Consider the following 19,702-nt stretch of genomic DNA (forward strand, 5'->3'; position numbering starts at 1 on the left):
CAGCATCTTGTCAGATGGTTACGTGTAATTTGGAACATTTATGACTTAAAGCGTTTGTCTCAAGTATAACCTAATGGTTTTGAGGTACAAAAACCAGCCTATGGGGACTTTCCCTGGTGGCGCAGTGGGTAAGACTCCGCCTGCCAATGCAGGGGACACGGGTTCCATCCCTGGTCCGGGAAGATCCCACATGCCGTGGAGCAACTAAGCCTGTGCGCCACAAGTACTGAGCCTGCGCTCCAGAGCCTGCGTGCCACAACTATTGAAACCTGCATGCCTAGAGCCCGTGCTCCGCAGCAAGAGAAGCCACCGCAGTGAGAAGCCCATGCACTGCCACGAAGAGTAGCCCCCACTCGCCACAACTAGAGAAAGCCCGCGCACAGCAACGAAGACCCACCGCAGCCAAAAAAATAAAATCTTTAAAAAAAAAAAAAGCCGTTGATCTTTTTTGAAAACTAATAAGTTTTTACTTAAAAACAGTTTTTGTGGTTCTTTAGTACGATACATGTTTACCTTCCTTATATTTAATACCTACTAAACTCCAAAGAAAGCAAAAATGATTATTTTATAAACATATATTTGCATTCAAGAATCCCAAATAATGAAATCCTAAAGATTTCGTTAATCTACCCTTCTCTGACTTTGAAGGAGTGCTCCTAAAAGAGCTTTACTGGTGGGACAGAGAATGTTGGTAACAGTGACAATTTTATTAATGGATAAAAGTTATATTTATGTTGAATACATTTCTTTTTTCTCTCCTTCTTAAGGAATTGAACGACCTGGCGCGGGACCCCCCAGCACAGTGTTCAGCAGGTCCCGTTGGAGATGATAGTAAGTATGTAAAAGGAATGATAGAGTGAAACATAAAACAGCATAACAGTCTGCCTCTGGGGAACTCTGGGACTGATAAATATACATCTCTTAAGGTTATTTTGTGTGAAGAGATAATTATGCAGTAGGGAAGAGGCAGTATTTACCTTTACTTGCCCATGAAAGGTGCAGTTTTACGTGTATCCCATCATCTTCTGTACTGTTTATTACATTTTGAACCTCTTCTGCCAGACATTGTCTGTGTAGTTGTCCTGGCTCCTTATCTGTCCTTCGTCCCTTCTGGGTATTTACTTGAGTCAAAATATTCGAGCTTTTACCTACAGCAAGCTACTGTTCTTTCAGTAAGCTAATACTAAAGATGATGGGGGGGGGGTATGTGTGTGTATATGTATATGTGTATGTATGTATGTGGGTCTGTGTCTGTCTTTCTATTGACTCATGAAGACAGCTACAATTTATTTTTAATGTCCAGTTTATCTCCTTAATCCTGTCTAAAATAATCTATACTTATCATACATGTTGGATAATAATTTTGCTTTTGTTCCAGTTTGTCTCAACACAGCTTTTTCCCCTTATACCATCTTTCATCCTTTTTAAAATGGAGGATATTTGAAGAGGCTGTGCCTTGTAACACAAAACTAATTCACACACAGAAAATGCAACATTTAGCAAATAGGGGAAAAAATGGAATATACTTGGAGTATACTTGGAAACATTTGTGTAAGAGAAGTATATAGATTAAGACAAAAAAATAAATGAGGTTATATTAGCTTGTGTGTAAATTAATTTTTTCCTTGTTTTTCTTAGATTGCTGTTTTGGTCTCCTAAATCCTTAAGAACCAAAGCAAAGCCCTTGTACAAGGACTGCTTTATAGATAAAACAGACGTTATAAATTATAAGACTAAGTACTTGTGATGAAAAATCCCATTTATGGTATGTTTAGACCTGTCCAGTATGAGTAACTATAGTATTTGATACCAAACAGGACAGGACAAGTACTTACACACACATTATCTCATTTACGCCTCACAATTCTTTTAGGTCATTGGGATAGAAATTGTAAACTATTTTAGAGAAGAATCTGGTGAGAGGCTTGTGGAGGTTCCGGAAGTGGACTCATTCTCAGGTTTTCTGATTCTACTTTTGTCACTCCACGGTTATCATATAATCCATCTGCATCAGTGTGGTCATTCAATTGAAAGAGTGTTTTTATTTCAGGTAAATTCCTCAAAGTTCAGAGTGGCTGATTTTTAATTAAAAGCATTAGAAGTCTGGGGATTAGATTTCATTTTTGAAGTTCTGTGGTGTGCTAAAGTAATTTGCCTTTGCTTCTACCATAGTTAGTACTATTACATTCCTTTCTCAGATTGAAAAAAATGGTTACCCTGGAGAGTTAAACTCCCCCAAAGCATAAGCAATAAAAGAAAAAGATAAATTAGACTTCATCAAAATTTAAAAATTAGGTGCAACAAATGATACTATTAAGAAAGTGAAAAGACACACAGAATGGGAGAAAAATTTTGTAGGTCATATATATCTAATAAGGCATATTTATCCAAAATATTAAAAAAAAGTCTTTATATCTCAGCAATATAAAGATAGATAACCCAATTTTAAAATGAACAGAGGATCTGAATAGCTGTTTCTCCAAATAAGATATACAAATGGCCAATAAACACATGGAAAGATGTTCAGCATCATTAATCATCAGGGAAAGGCATGTCAGAACCATAATGAGATGTCACTTTACACCCACTAGGATGGCTAGAATGAAAAAGTCAAATAATAACAAATGTTGATGAGGATGTGGAGAAATTTGAACCTTCATACATTGCTGGTAGAATGCAAAATGGTATAGCCAGCTTGGAAGACAGCCTGTCAGTTCCTCAAAAAGTTAAACATAGAGTTACCATATAACCCAGTGAGTTCATTCCTAGGTATGTGTCCAAGAGAAATGAAAACGTATTTCTGTACAAAAACTCATACATGATTGTTCATAGAAGCTTTATTTATAATAGCCAAAAAGTGAAAACAACCCAAATGTGCACCAGCTGATGAAGGGGTAAATAAAATGTGGTGTATCCATACAATGGAATATTATTTGACGATTAACAGGAATGAAATGATATATACTACAACATGGATGAGCATTACAAACATTATGCTGGGGCTTCCCTGGTGGCGCAGTGGTTGAGAATCTGCCTGCCAATGCAGGGGACATGGGTTCGAGCCCTGGTCTGGGAAGATCCCACATGCCGCGGAGCAACTAGGCCCGTGAGCCACAACTACTGAGCCTGCACATCTGGAGCTTGTGCTCTGCAAGAAGAGAGCCTGCCACAGTGAGAGGCCCGCGCACCGTGATGAAGAGTGGCCCCCGCTCGCCACAACTAGAGAAAGCCCTTGCACAGAAACGAAGACCCAACACAGCCCAAAAAATAAATAAAATAAATAAATAAACATTAAAAAAAAAACCATTATGCTGAAAAGACCTATACTCTGAAAACTGTAAGTTGCTGGTGAAAGAAATTGAAGACGACATAGACAGATATTGTTAAAATGACCATACTGCCCAAGGCAATCTACAGATTCAGTGCTATCCCTATCAAATTACCAATGGCATTTTTCACAGAACTAGAACAAAAAATTTTAAAATTTGTATGGAAACACAGAAGACCTCGAATAGCCAAAACAATCTTGAGAAAGAAGACTGGAGCTAGAGGAATCATGCTTCCTGACTTCAGAATGTACTACAAAGCTACAGTAATCAAAGGGGTATGGTGCGGAAAACAAGCATATAGATCAGTGGAACAGGATAGAAAGCCCAGAAATAAACCTACGCACTTATGGTCAATTAATCTACAACAAAAGAATCAAGAATATTCAATGGAGAAAAAGGTAGTCTCTTCAGTAAGTGGTCCTGGGAAAACTGGACAGCTACATGTAAAAGAATGAAATCAGAACATTTTCTCACACCATATACAAAAATAAACTCAAAATAAACACCTAAGTGTAAGACCAGATACTCTAAAACTCCTAGAGGAAAACATAAGGAGAATACTTTTTGACATAAATTGCAGCAGTATTTTTTTGGCTCCATCTCCTAGAGTAATGGAAATAAAAACAAAAATAAACAAATGGGACATAATTAAACTTAAAAGCTTTTGCACAGCAAAGGAAACTGTAAACAAAAAAAGACAACCTATGGAATAGGAGAAAATATTTGCAAACAATGCAACCAACAAGGAATTAATTTCCAAAATACACAAACAGCTCATACAGCTTAATAAAAGCTTTTTGATAAAAAACAAACAACCCAATCAAATAATGGGCAGAAGACCTTAAATAGACATTTCTCCAAAGAAGACATACAGGTGGCCAATAGGCACATGAAAAGATGCTCAATATTGCTAGTTATTAGAGAAAAGCAGATCAGAACTACAATGAGGTATCACCTCACACTAGTCAGAATGGCCATCGTCAAAAAATCTACAAACAGTAAACGCTGGAGGTGTAGAGAAAAGGGAACCCTCCTGCACTGTTGGTGGGAATGTAATTGGTGCAGCCACTATGGAGAACAGTATGGAGGTTCCTTAAAAAACTAAAAGTAGAGTTACCATATGATCCAGCAATCCCACTCCTGGGCATTTATCTGGAGAGAACTAATTGGAAAAGATATATGCACCCCAGTGTTCATAGTAGCACTGTTTACAATAGCCAAGACATGGAAACTAAATGTGCTCCAGAGGGAGACCTAAGTCAGTGATTCCAGTAGGTATTCTTATATTTAACCAGTGTGGCAGAATACTCAATTAAGATTTAAATAGTAGGTCTTCAAATGCTTTTGTTAATTAAATTAATGTGTTTTTATTTTGTCTTTCTCTGCCTTTTGTTGGTATTGTAGATTCTAGATCATTTTAACAAGAGACATAATTATTGTTGATCTCAGTTGCTACATCAGCAATTTCCTTATTCCTTTCCCCTCTCACTCTTAAAAGACAGCCCTGTGTATGCGCTTTTGCTCATTTTTCTGGTGACAGTATTTGACCCTTTATTTATAAAGACGAAAACAAATAAGTTAATAAAGGTTAGCATTTGAGTGTTAATGGGTTTTTATTTAGAACTAATGGTTTATATAAGTTTAGTTCTGTTGGGGAATGTTAAACAAACATGATTTACTAGCTAAATGGATATGAATTACATATGAAATAGCCTGTTGATGTTGCTTATAAGAGTTCTCAGTAATATAAGATTCTTGCTTAAATATACTAGAATATTTTCAGTTTTCCGGAGTGCCAGATATGAAAGAGATTGCATTATTACTTGAAAATATTGATCTTTTCACATCTTCTTCTAGGAGGGGTATCCTTTATGTAATTGTAAATGTTCTAGTTGCCAGCTTGTCTTGTCAGAATTTCTGCTCCAAGCCTTTTGGGTTTCTATGTTGTCTAATTTTTAGTCGATTTTAATCATAAAGCATAAAATGGGCTTTGTTTTCTGTAGAGGAAGAATAGGAAATCACCAAAAATAAATATTTTACCTTGAGCCAAGAATTTGTTCTGGTTTAAATTTTCCTAATAACTTCTTAAGTCTGGCAGTATTTTTAGCAAGAGAAAGATTGATCTTGAAAAGACTCAGAAGAAAAAGTTAGGACTTAGGTAGTTTAAAAGAAATTTAACTAAATTTTTTAGCATGTCTCGATATTTGTATATTTTATCATCTAAGTGCTTTAGTCCTCTCTTTTTATTCCTTATCTGATTCTTACAACCTTTAACAAGAATGCAGGTATAGATATATCTTCCCATTTACAGCCACAAATTTTAAAAATAGAAGGATTAAATGGAAGAATAAGATCTGCTTTAAAACAATTCCCTTGACATGTAGCTTGGTCATTTTTAATAGTGTTTTCAGCTTTGTCATTGGGATCGTTTACTCCAATTATCAGTGTGTTTTGTTTACTCGAATTGTAAGTATATTTATGATTAAAAACAGAATGAGACTTGTTTCTTTAAACAGGACCTTAGGGCTCTTTTAATAGGACCTTTGTTAAAGATATTGAGACTAATCTTAGTGACTCAAAGTGACTTTCTCCTTAGCTGCTTAATCCATAAAAAATTGGTTGGCAGAAGTTATGAGGAATTTTTCTCAGTACTAATGATGGGTAAGCTAAAAAGGAGAGCCTCAGCAGTACCTATCCTTTTTTTTTAATTCCTAATAAACAGACTGCTCTTTGTAGAATCAGGCCCCAGTGAGGGGCAGGCCAACCATAGGGTCAGTTCTCATGCAGGTGGTCAGAAGGAATTTAAGGATTTGGCCTGATATCCCAGTGGATTTTCGTGTGGTTTTTTAGTCTTCACATTTCCTCTTTGTGTCGAGGGTTAGGTGGTTTGGGTTGCTCATGTATAATCCCAGTGACAGCTTCCCTTAGTTTGCTCAAATCCTAGTGTAAATGTTAAGTGCTAAGTAGCTTGCTTAGAAGTGAAAACTGGCTTTTTGATCTTTGTGTTGTCCTTAGTGGCATCACCTTGGAAATGGAACAAGCACCATTTTTTGCAGTTTGAAGAGAAAATTTCCTTATTAAACAAGTATATAATTTATTGGGATTATCCCGAGTTTGTAATCAAGCTTGGGGCTTTCAGCTGATGTTTTCTTTATTTACTGAGGTACCAGCAATTCTAAAGACCTACACGTGAGAACTCTTGGAAATTTTTTTCTCGCTGGAAAAAAACCAGCATTTCCTAATTTGAGTATTGTCTACTTTAAGTTTACTGTTCTGCTCTATGCCAGTATTATAAAAGGAGTATATTATATATATTTGTGTTGGGGAAATGATACAACACATGAAAGAATTGAATATTGTGGTTCTTTTTTACCCTTTGAGGTGAGGAAATGCCTGTTTAAAAGTGAAATTTTGGACCTTCTCAAGAATTTTGTCTCCCTGACATGAATTTTCAAGATGTTTTAGCCCAAATACTTATTTGTTGAGCACCTTATCAGTGTTCTATACCATGCTAGTCATTTTTGTTTTCTCTGTTCAGACTCCAACTTAATTTAGATTCCTCATCCTGCTCAGGACTCATCATATTGCTAGTAAATGAACTGAGATTACATGGGGAATGATATGTTATTATGGTGTAGGTATACTGTGGATATGGCTTCATGGTGATTTTTTGTTGTTCTTTTTCAGTGTTCCATTGGCAAGCTACAATAATGGGGCCAGTAAGTATTCAGATTAATTTCAGAATAAATAGTTTATGTAATTCACTCATTTTAATCCACCTTTTCTTATTATCAACAGAATGACAGTCCCTATCAGGGTGGAGTATTTTTCTTGACAATTCATTTCCCAACAGATTACCCCTTCAAACCACCTAAGGTAATTGGGATATGGCAATTGTTTTGTATCTACTTTCGACAATACTATTGAAACAGTTTACAAAAAATTCTCCTTTTTTGATAGGTTGCGTTTACAACAAGAATTTATCATCCAAATATTAACAGTAATGGCAGCATTTGTCTTGATATTCTACGGTCACAGTGGTCTCCAGCACTAACTATTTCAAAAGGTAATAGAATGAGTATTTGATATCAATATAAAAAGCCTACTGTGTTTTTTGTCTTTTTAAGATTACTTATTCTTGGAAAGATTGCTCAGATTCCTTTTTTAAGAGGAGGTAGCAATCCCCCTTATTCTTAAAAAGACCTTTAGACCCACTGGAGAGAGCTGGATTTTCAAGCATAGGTATTCCTTGGTGTCGTGACTGCTCTCTGTCCATTGCTCTTGCTATTCAAGCATAGGTTGGAATATGGCTACTTGGTATGAATTTTTTTTAGAGCATAGTAGAAGTAGAAGACAAACAGCGTCTCTTCCAACCTTGAGATCCATGAATGGAAAGGATAGATATTGTTCCAGAATAAGAAAAAAAGAGCCATTGTAGAGGAATGCTTGTATACTATAAGCATAGACAGTAGTTTCTTGAAGAGCAAAGTATAGGTGAATTCATATTCACATTCTTTAAGGTTTTACCAGCTCTTTTTTTTTTTTTTTAATTTTATTTATTGTATTTTTTGCTGTGTTGGGTCTTTGTTGCTGCACGTGCGCTTTTCTCTGGTTGTGGCGAGCGGGGGCTACTCTTCATTGCGGTGCGCGGGCTTCTCATTGCGGTGCGCGGGCTTCTCATTGCGGTGGCTTCCCTTGTTGCAGAGCACGGGGTCTAGGTGCGTGGGCTTCAGTAGTTGTGGCAGGCGGGCTCAGTAGTTGTGGCACACGGGCTTAGTTGCTCTGTGGCATGTGGGATCTTCCCGGACCAGGACACGAACCTGTGTCCCCTGCATTGGCAGGCGGATTCTTAATCACTGCGCCGCCAGGGAAGCCCCTACCAGCTCTTATCTTTAGGTTTCTGTCAGGAACAGAATCACCCTCTAAGATAATCAATTTAATAAAAATTTTTATTTGAGCATCTTAATCTTTGGTATATTGTGTGTGTGTGTGTGTGTGTGTGAGAAAATGTGTAGAGAAAGTTAGTTACCAACTTTGTGATGGAAGATCCAGTAGTTCTTTCTTTCTTTACTTACTTACTTATTTGGCTGCGTTGGGTCTTCGTTGCTGCATGCGGGCTTTCTCTAGTTGTAGTGAGCAGGGGCTACTCTTCGTTGCAGTGCACGGGCCTCTCATTGTGGCGGCTTCTCTTGTTGCGGATCACAGGCTTTAGGTGCGCGGGCTTCAGTAGCTGTGGCACACAGGCTCAGTAGTTGTGGCTTGCGTGCTCTTGAGCGCAGGCTCAGTAGTTGTGGCACACGAGCTTAGTTGCTCCACAGCATGTGGGATATTCCCGGACCAGAGATCGAACCCGTGTCCCCTGCATTGGCAGGCGGATTCTTAACCACTGCACCACCAGGGAAGTCACAGGGTCCTTAGTTGTGGTACTCGAACTCTTAGTGGTGGCATGCATGTGGGATCTAGTTCCCAGACCAGGGAGCAAACCCAGGCCCCCTGCATTGGGAGCGCAGAATCTTAACCACTGCGCCATCAGGGAAGTCCCCCTCCAATAGTTCTTTAAAATAAGACCTAGTTATATGAATAGGTTGGGGATTTTTTTATATCCCTGAACTGAATATTATCTTATTTGTTGATTTAAGATTGTTCAACCCCTCAACATCATACCCAAATGAAATCACAAGTGGATTAAATGTTGTCAAAATACAGATACTAGAAATAGGCTGCAAGTATGATAATGGGCCAATATGTTTAACAGATATGAAGAACATATATAAATCAGTAAGGAAAAACCTAGATCCCAGTGGACAGAAAGGAACAGAATAATCAAGGAAATAAAAATTAAAATAAGTTCCCATTTTTCACCTTTTTAATTCACAAAGATCTTTACAAAAGAAAACTAAATGTTGGTGAACTACATTGAAATGAGTGCTTATATATGCTACAGATAGAAGTATAGATTTGTATAGTCCAGTCTGCCAGTATGTATTAAGAAATAAGAGATTTAATCATTAATACCCTTTGACCCAGTAACTCTAGGTTCATTCATTTGTACTAAAAAAATAAGCCCAACTGTTAAAAAAAGTTCTCTGTGCAAGTGCATTTGCAACAATGTTATTTCTGAAAAATAGAAATTACATATAGACTCAACAGTAGAGGAGAAAATATATTGGTTCTGGCAAATGCATTCAAAAGAGTATTGATCCTTGAAAATATTGTGGGAAATAGGAAAATACAATGTTTGAAAAAAGCAGAAAAGAGATAAAGTGTTACACACTGTAACTTGCGTTGTACAGAAAGTATATTAAATAGCTAGAAAGAAATAGTTTGGGTATTTGGGGATGAAATTTGGTACATGAAAATATTTTTCTTTTCTGTCTACTTAAATTTTATCATTTCTTTAATGCATACATTTAGACAAGAGGCAACATAGTTTCATGGTAAAGAACATAGATTCTGGATGCAACTGCCTGTATTAGGATCTCAGCTCTACCTCTTATTGGATGAGACATGAGACAGATTGGCTTCTGTATTCCACAGAGTTTTCATCTGTAGAATAGGGATGATAAAAACTATTTCACTGTTATTATGAAGATTAAAAAAGCAAAAATGCATAGTTAACTGGTTCCTTGTAAGCACCCATATAACTGGGATAAAGGCACTATTGCAAAAAGTATTGGAGGGGACTTCCCTGGTGGCGCAGTGGTTACGAATCTGCCTGCCAATGCAGGGGACACAGGTTTGATCCCTGGTCCGGGAAGATCCCACATGCCGCGGAGCAACTAAGCCCGTGCGCCACAGCTACTGAGGCCACGTGCCTCAACTACTGAAGCCCAAGTGCCTAGAATCCGTGCTCCGCAACAAGAGAAGCCACCTCAATGAGAAGCCCGCACACTGCAATGAAGAGTAGCCCCCGCTCGCTGCAACTAGAGAAAGCCCGCGCACCGCAACAAAGACCCAACGCAGCCAAAATAAATAAATTTATTTTTTTTAAAAAAAAGCAAAAAATGCATAGTTGACTGGTACCTTGTAAGCACCTAAGGATAAAGGCACTATTGTAAAAAGTATTGGAGGGGACTTCCCTGGTGGCGCAGTGGTTAAGAATCTGCCTGCCAATGCAGGGGACACGGTTTCGATCCCTGGTCCGGGAAGATCCCACATGCCATGGAGCAACTAAGCCCGTGCGCCACAACTATTGAGCCTGCGCTCTAGAGCCCACACGCCGCAACTACTGAAGCCCATGCTCCTAGAACCTGTACTCCACCACAAGAGAAGCCACCGCAGTGAGAAGCCCGTGCACCACAATGAAGAATAGCCCCCCACTCGCCGCAACTAGAGAAGGCCCACATGCAGCAACGAAGACCCAACACAACCCAGAAAAAGAAAAAAAGAAAGTACTGGATAGGACTTCCCTGGTGGCGCGGTGGTTAAGAATCCGCCTGCCAATGCAGGGGACTTGGTTTGAGCCCTGGTCCAGGAAGATCCCACATACTGCGGAGCAGCTAAGCCTGTGCGCCACAACTACTGAGCCTGCAGCCTAGAGCCCGTGCTCCACAACAAGAGAAGCCACCGCAGTGAGAAGCCCGCACCCTGCAATGAAGCATGGCCCCCCGCTCGCCGCAACTAGAGAAAGCTCATGCGCAGCAACAAAGACCCAGTGCAGCCAAAAATAAAGTAAATAATTAATTTTTAAAAAATTATTGGATATTTGTCATGTTATAATTACGGTAAGACTTGCGTACTTTTTTTTTTTTTTTTTTTAATTTATTTATTTATTTATTTATTTTTGGCTGTGTTGGGTCTTCGTTTCTGTGCAAGGGCTTTCTCTAGTTGTGGCAAGCGGAGGCCACTCTTCATCGCGGTGCGCGGGCCTCTCATTATCGTGGCCTCTTTTTTTGCAGAGCACAGGCTCCAGTCGCGCAGGCTCAGTAGTTGTGGCTCACGGGCCTAGTTGCTCCACGGCATGTGGGATCTTCCTAGACCAGGGCTCGAACCCGTGTCCCCTGCATTGGCAGGCAGATTCTCAACCACTGCGCCACCAGGGAAGCCCCTTGTGTACTCTTAAAAGTTAATTTTTTGAAGGAAACCGAAACTCTGGGGCATTAAATTAAGATTTCTGGGGTCCTAGGCAAAAATACAAACAAAAAATCAGAGGACCACATTTTTCAAAATTGTGACTGAAATAGTTTTCCAGATAAGTGGCCCCTTTTCTTTTTGTAGGCCTCCTTGCAATTCATGGGCTGCTTGTGAAAGTGTTCATATGCCTATTGTTCTTGTGATTTCCTGGCCTGGTTGTTCTTCTTTTACCAAGTAGCTGTAGAGATGGAAATCTAGATATAAATGGGGCCAAAGAAGTGGGACTGTGTGTGTGTGTGTGTGTGTGTGTGTCTGTGTGTCTGTGTGTCTGGGAGGAGGCCGGGGGGGGGGCGGGTCTAGATACCTGAAATTGTTACCATAGCTTTTGTTTTTTTTCTTTCCCTTCTGTGCCTGGTGTTGATTTTTGCAGTTGTAATAAATCATAAGGGATGTTAGTTTATTTGACTTGATATGTTCTGTCTAGATAGCTATCTTTGAAAATAACTGCAGTGCCAGTTTGTTGAATTTGGTTATATCAACATACCTGGGTTTAGTGTTTTAAAGAAGGCCTGAATCCTATGTGTGATATAATTATCCCTTTAACATAGTCCGTTTTTTTCTCTTTTTTAAAATTAATTAATTAATTAATTTTTGGCTGCATTGGGTCTTCATTGCTGCACGCAGGCTTTTCTCTAGTTACGGCAAGTGGGGGCTACTCTTCATTGCGGTGCGCGGGCTTCTCATTGAGGTGGCTTCTCTTGTTGCTGAGCACGGGCTCTAGGCACGCGGGCTTCAGTAGTTGCGGCACGCGGGCTCAGTAGTTGTGGCGCACGGGCTTAGTTGCTCCGCGGCATGTGGGGTCTTCCCAGACCAGGGCTCGAACCCATGTCCCCTGCATTGGCAGGCAGATTCTTAACCACTGTACCACCAGGGAAGTCCCCATAGTCTGTTTTTGAGGGCAGTAATCTTGACCCGAAATGCCCTCCACTTTGAGTATATAGGTAAGGGACCTAAATATACAGAAAACTTAAAGGAAGCAGATTAAGTGCATCATAAAGCCACTTGATTATATGTTTTTAGAATTGGAACTGACTGTGGGTTATGACACTAATGAAAATGGGTATGTACTGATGAGGAATATATATATTGGTGAAAATTTAGTTACTTCAGTGAAGAGTCTCTACACGCTGTAGAAATAGAAGTTATTCTCTTTATAGAGAAGGAAGGTATAGTATATTGTAAGCCAAAATCAATTTTCTACAAATTAAAGGATCTAAGTAGTGTACTAAGAACCCTTTCACCAGGTCCAGATAACCACCATCCTACCTTCCTTTCCTGGAAAGAAAGAAAAGTTACTTACTTAAAGCTTATCTTTTTAAAATGATACAAATGAACTTATTTATAAAACAGCAACAGACTCACAGACATAGAAGACAAATTTATGGTTGACAAAGGGGAAATGGGGCGGGGAGGGATAAATTAGGAGTTTGGAATTAATAGTTACACACTACTATATATAAAATAGGCAAACAAGGACCTACTGTATAGCACAGGAAACTATATTCAGTATCTTGTAATAACCTATAATGCGCAAGAATCTGAAAAAGAGTATATATGTATATGTATAGGTATAACTGAATCACTTTGCTGTATACCTGAAACTAACACAACATTGTAAATCAACTATACTTCAATTTTTTAAAAAATCTTGTCTTTTTAAAGTTGCCTTATTGAAATAGTTGGAAGAGTAAATAAAGGGAACTTATAACAAATACTAATTTGGTCGTTATGTCTAATTTTAGGTGAAGAATCAGTTGTATTCTTGCCAGCTTGATAGGCCAGATAAGTTTCTTCTTCTATAGTCAGTAATTTCATGAACATTCAAAGATCTATAACTCCCTGTTGTCATTTCCAGGAAATACATGAAATCTTTCCTAATTGCTGTTAGAATGTTCTGTGCTTGAAGAGGGCATCAGGTGATACACCTGACAATGGGAAAAGAAGATATTTTGGGAATGCCATCTGCCATTTGTGGGCAGCAGGAATGAAGAGTCAGAAAACATCTTGCCTGATGTTTTTTGTTTTCCATATACTCTTAAGGCAAGGAAATAGCTTTTTTTGTTAACAACTGAATGATAAAGGGCGTGTAAACTTTCTCATCTCTCAGAAGCCCTTGATCTCCATAGAACAGATTTGATAGGAAAAGGAATATTCCTTTTCCTGATGAATTTGATGTTTGGGGAGTAACGTGGGCTCTGAATCATTGTCTCTTGCTACAGAACATTAGAGAGAAATAAGGTAGCTGAGTTCTGGTAGCATCAGAATAGAAGGATTGGAATTTATTTCAGTATGTCAGAGACCACTGGATTTAATGTAATTAGTGGCCTTAGCCTCCTCTTTGCTTTCAATAAGGAATACGTAAGTTAATGAATTTGAACAGAGGAAATTGTACTGTTGAGATCTGTCTGCTACATTCCAGGTTGTCACTGAGGAAATGGCTTAGATGAGATTCTAAATCATTACTGAAAATAATTTGAGACTTTAGTTTGAGATATGTTGTATCCTCTGTAATAAGTGTGGCCAGCCCCATTTGGGAGCAAGTACTGGCCTTTATGTTCTTAGACTAAATCGTTTTCAACTAAAAATGAAACAAATCCATTGCATCTGAATATATAGTACCTGCCATGGAGAAAGCAGTGATTGTTGGATTTCATAGTTGTCATTTCTTACTAAGAGCATTCAGTAGTGTGGTTGTCTTTGAAATTTTGAAAGCCATTTATCCCTGAACATGGGCTTCTAAAAATTGAACTTCGTAAGCTGGGAAAAGTGTTATTGGTCTAGGATTTGGAAGATCTGGATTCTAATTCCACTCTAATTTTACTGACTAACCAGGGACATGAGGCAAGCAAGACACTTCACCAGCCTGGGCCAGCTTCCTCAGGGGTTCAAGCATAGAGAAATCTTCTTAGAATCTTTGTTGATTACTGTTACTGTAAACTTAGGTAGAGCTTACAAAGCTGTTAGGCACTACAATATAAATAGGGTCTTAGAATTTTCTCTTGTGTTGGCATCTCATGTTTCTTTCAACCTTTTTGCTTTTGTTCCTCTACTAATTTGTATGTTTTTTTCATTCTAGTACTTTTGTCCATCTGTTCTCTGTTGTGTGATCCCAATCCAGATGATCCTTTAGTGCCTGAGATTGCTCGGATCTACAAAACAGATAGAGAAAAGTAAGTATGGTCTCCAGACAGCAGAGTATCTGTGGTAGGGTGGAGATGTTTTTGTCTTAAGGGCTGAGTATGGGTCAGATACTTAAAATGAAGTCCTAATATACTCACCTGGGGACAGGAAAGAGGAGTATTTGCATCGAGTATCATTATAAGTAAATGATTTTATATCTGATTGTTTCATGACTCCTACTGCCTAGAAAAACTTTTCTATAGTATATTTTCCAACAGCTTTAGGTCTTCTGCTTGGCTTTTGACGTGTAAAGATTTTGCATCAAGAGCCCATTTGTCTTAGGTAGGTATTTATAAATTAATGGGAAAGAGAATTGATTTTCTACCATTTGGAATAGTGTAAAAAAGAAAGTGAATAAATGTTACAAGACACGAAAGCCCCAAGTTTCCTTTAAAACAAAACTTGTAGAATTTACATATTTTAGAATTGTATTGTGAATTATTGAAGACTGGTCAGGATATCAAAAGAGATAGTAACTGAAAGTGTTGTAATCTTTTTTTGTCTGTTTGTTTTGTGTCTTATTCAATAAGATTATGAAGGAAATAGATGGTAGGTAGTGGATAATTTTCTAAAGTTAAAATATAAAAGATTAAACAATTAATTGAATTATTGGTTAGAGAGGCATATAGATAGGATATTTTAAATGGAGCTGCATTGAGAATGGGGAATTCTAACAGCAATTGGTTCTTAGTTTAGTTTTTTTCTGTATTTAGGTCTGAATAGTATCTATAACTGTATTCTTGGCTGCATTCAGAATAAAATTAGATCATGCTTTTTTCAATTTGGGAATTTACTTAGAAATACATTTTTTGATTAGAGAACCATTTTGTCCAATATTTAGAATTATGGGCATTTTTCCCAAGTCATTGTGGCGGTAATGGTCAGCAGAACTTTTTAAATCAAAGAATTAAAGATCCTTTTGCCCGCTTATTTTACTACTAGAATGTTCTTCTGGAGCAATAAACCCATTCATTTTAGCAACCAAATTGTTAAAATAAGTCCTGCCAGAACTGGTTGTTTTATTGATGCAGGGGAAAGTATTGTGTCAATTTAATCATTATTATATGATTTCAAGAACCATATAATGTAGAATTATATTGTTCCAAGAACTCCAAATAAGTCAAACAGGGGTTGAAGATTGTCTGTTAGAAATACGTCGATCAAGTATAGACTGAGGGTATGCCAGCAAGTGCTAAAATTCAATTAGAATCCTGTATTAGTAGCATTTATAGGATATTTCCCACTATCATTGAATAAATGCTTGTTAGAAATTTGGAGTAGGAAGATGGCTTAGCTTGAATATACTATAAGTTATTCCCTTCAAGTTACTGGATAGGATAATGAATGAACTCTGTTGCTTTCTAACTGACTCCTCACCTATGTTAAGCTAAGCTTCTCTTTGTGTGTACAGGTACAACAGAATAGCTCGGGAATGGACTCAGAAGTATGCGATGTAATTAAAGAAATTATTGGATAACCTCTACAAATAAAGATAGGGGAACTCTGAAAGAGAAAGTCCTTTTGATTTCCATTTGACTGCTTTCTATGAGCCCACGCCTCATCTTCCCCTGTGCACATGTTTACCTGATACAGCAGTGCTGCGTGTTGTACATACTTGGAACAACAAACTAGAAATACTGTACTTCTGTACCAACATTGCCTCCTAGCAGAGAAGTGTGTGTGTGACAAGCCAGTTCTCCAGGCATAACCTAGGTGTGAGACTAAAAGCTTTCCTTATTGACTTAAATTTGGATAACGGCAGAGTGAGGGGTGGTGGGTATGGTGTGTGCTTGGATGGGGAAGAAAAGCTCCACTGACCTGTAGGAGATTGTTTTTTAAGTGAAATCCCATTAAACTCAAAACAGTTATGAAAAGCAAGGCGAAGAACATGAAGCTGTTTCTGTATTCATTTTATTCCGAAGGACTTAACGTCTTAGGTGAAAGTTATGACCAATCAGATTAAACTCTACCTACATCCTGTATTTTAAGGTCTAAGTTTAACTGGTCAACATTTAAATGGATTGGAGCTATTAGTAAAGTGTGATGGGCTTTGTTTCCAACTCTTTTACATCTCCCCACCCTTCAACCTTCGTCCTTCAGCCCCTCCTTCTCTCTTCCATATTCTTTGGTTTGTATGTGGTTTCTCAGTTAATACATAGCTAATAGCTCTTATTTTTCTTATGTTTTTAACTGCTTAGGTCTATCTGGATGTAAGGGTGAAAATTCATTCGATGGAAATACTTGTGTATATTTAAAGACCCAATTGCTCCTCTGGAGCCTGTACGTTCAAGAATGATTAATCTGTGTAATAAACTGATTACTACAGTCATTACATATAATTTTGTGTGAATAGGCTTTCTGATTTTAAGAATTTTGTCTAGCTGAGATTAGTGGTGGATTTTTTCCCACCCCTGAAATGTTTTCATTTATACTGGTTGCATTTCAAAATCATGAAACAATTCAGTTTACATAGTAAAAAGGATATCTTGAAAGTAATTTTACTGAACAAGATAAACGCATAAGCTTAAAAGAATTTTCATGAAACTTATATGTGCAGTATTCCAGGAACATGACTGTTAAACTAAATAAGAAATTTGTTTTATTATTGAAACTAAGCTGCATTTCACCGAAACCTTGTGACATTCCTTTGGTACATAGGACATAAAACAAAGGCATTGCTATTTGGTAAGTTAAGCTTCTGTGATTGTGATTGTAAAAACAACATTGACCAAACCTGGGAAACATGAGCACAATCTTGTATTGGAGAGTCTACATAATTACTTTGCACTAACATTGCAGGATGTTCATCCAATTTTAAATTGTACTGTATGTGGCTTTTTGGTCTTCCCTTGACGCTAGTAAAATGTAGTTTGAAACTTGTAAACAGCTGTGTTTGCCAGAAACATCGTTCCTGTGAACTAGGCAAGTTACTTTTTTTCCCCCTACTTCTCCTAATCTAATTGTAAACCAGGCCAGCCTGAAAGCAATGGCTGATGCTCTCTAGCTGTCAGCTTCTTTCAAATGCATCTTTACACTCTTGCACAAAAATTGAGGAATAAATGTCCACTGCTTTTGGTTTTAAACTTGTTTAACTTGTCTTATCTCTCAGTGTCACTATTCCATCTCAGAACTAAGGTGTGATACCTGAAACCTTTAAAGTGCTGCATTTTAGCTGCTGGCTACTTATTATTAGCATTTCTAGCATCCTTGACCTTGCAAAGAAGTTTGACTATTAATAGTTGTGGGTAAAGGAATTAGAATTGAGCTCTAACCTAAAATTACCCTCATTCTCAGTATCATGGGTAAGTGGGAATTCAGTTTTTGACTGTTGACCATGGGTTAGTTGCACAGATCCTGAAAGCCCCATTCTTTGTCATCTTAGACAGCAGCCAGCTTATTACCATTTATTAGGTCATAATGTAGATATTTTCACAAGAGTACTTTAAAGTGCTGAAGTAAAAGTCATCCTGGTGTTCATGAAACATTTGGCTTTTGAATGCAGTTTGGTCTTGCTCATTTGAGTTTGGAACATATTTGGTCCAGTCTGCTTACATATGCCTTGGCCAGAATGAAGGCTCAGTGAGGGAGACCACCTTCCCCACTCACAGAAAAAGTGTGTAACTCAGGATGGGTCTCATCTGGGATCACATTGCTTTTTACAGAAGTGTCTCTAGTTTTATCACATGTGAAAGCTTGTTTGCAGTAGATTTGATTATCTTGGTGAGGCAGTGGTTACAAAGCAATGTCAAGTGTATGGGTTCCCGTTGCTTCTTTTTTGTTTTTGTTTTTTTAAATTAATTAATTAATTTATTTATTTATGGCTGTGTTGGGTCTTCGTTTCTGTGCGAGGGCTTTCTCTAGTTGTGGCAAGCGGGGGCCACTCTTCATCGCGGTGCGCGGGCCTCTCACTATCACGGCCTCTCTTGTTGCGGAGCACAGGCTCCAGACGCGCAGGCTCAGTAATTTTGGCTCACGGGCCCAGCTGTTCTGCGGCATGTGGGATCTTCCCAGACCAGGGCTCGAACCCGTGTCCCCTGCATTGGCAGGCAGATTCTCAACCACTGCGCCACCAGGGAAGCCCTTCTTTTTTGTTTTTAATTGAAGTATAGTTGGTTTACAGTGTTGTGTTAGTTTCAGGTGTACAGCAAAGTGATTCAGTTACATATATATATATATATGTATATATGTGTGTGTGTGTGTGTATATATATATATAGATTCTTTTCCCTTATAGGTTATTACAAAATATTGAGTATAGTTCCCCATGCTATACAGTAGGTCCTTGTTGGTTATCTATTTTATATATAGTAGTGTGTATATGTTAATTGCTTTGCTTTTTTTTTTTTTAATTTATTTATTTTATTTATTTATTTTTGGCTGTGTTGGGTCTTCGTTGCTGCGCGCGGGCTTTCTCTAGTTGTGGCGAGCAGGGGCTACTCTTCGTTGAGGTGCACAGGCTTCTCATGGCAGTAGCTTCTCTTGTTCCGGAGCACGGGCTCTAGGCACGCACGGGCTCTAGGCACGCGCGGGCTTCAGTAGTTGTGGCTTGCGGGCTCTAGAGTGCAGGCTCAGTAGTTGTGGCGCACGGGCTTAGTTACTCTGCAGCATGTGGGATCTTCCCAGACCAGGACTCGAACCTGTGTCCCCTGCATTGGCAGGCAGATTCTTAACCACCGCGCCACCAGGGAAGCCCCTGCTTTGCTTCTTAACAACATGGAGTGCTTGATCAAGTTATAGTTGGAACAGTCTCTTTTGGTAAAGCTACATGATTTTGGATACTTGCATGCTCTGTTACTGGCCAGTGGTCAAAGGTAGCGTTGTCCTGCTAGTTTCTACACTTTGGGTAATATAAAGATTTGGAAAGAGGACTCTTGGGGTGGGGAGCAGCAGGGAGGTCTATAGAGAGAAGGATGTTGTGGTCAGAGAGAGGGGCCCATGTTCTCTACACTGACCTAGCAATTGAGGCATTCCTTTTCTACTTCCAACAGCTACAGTATTCCACTTTTCCAGTCATTCCTCTTTGCCTCAACAAGTAATTTGGAGCCCTAGGTAGGTTGTCAG

At 38.5% G+C, this 19,702-nt stretch overlaps 1 protein-coding gene across 2 annotated transcripts; it reads left to right on the plus strand.

Moving 5' to 3' along the window:
* The first annotated feature begins 690 nt into the window (after positions 1–690).
* UBE2D2 (ubiquitin conjugating enzyme E2 D2) lies at positions 691–17,705 on the plus strand. Of its 2 annotated transcripts, XM_061189670.1 has the most exons (7): positions 792–831; positions 1,874–1,958; positions 7,017–7,048; positions 7,128–7,205; positions 7,290–7,395; positions 14,539–14,632; positions 16,054–17,705. In XM_061189670.1, the coding sequence occupies exons 1-7, from the start codon at positions 826–828 to the stop codon at positions 16,097–16,099; spliced, it is 447 nt and encodes a 148-aa protein (XP_061045653.1). In that variant the 5' UTR covers positions 792–825; the 3' UTR covers positions 16,100–17,705. The 2 variants fall into 2 exon arrangements, with proteins under 2 accessions (XP_061045652.1, XP_061045653.1); XM_061189669.1 differs by lacking the exon at positions 1,874–1,958 and having other exon boundaries at positions 691–831.
* The last annotated feature ends 1,997 nt before the right edge of the window (positions 17,706–19,702 follow it).

This window comes from Eubalaena glacialis, chromosome 4, assembly GCF_028564815.1.
Source record: "Eubalaena glacialis isolate mEubGla1 chromosome 4, mEubGla1.1.hap2.+ XY, whole genome shotgun sequence".
NCBI lineage: Eukaryota > Metazoa > Chordata > Mammalia > Artiodactyla > Balaenidae > Eubalaena > Eubalaena glacialis.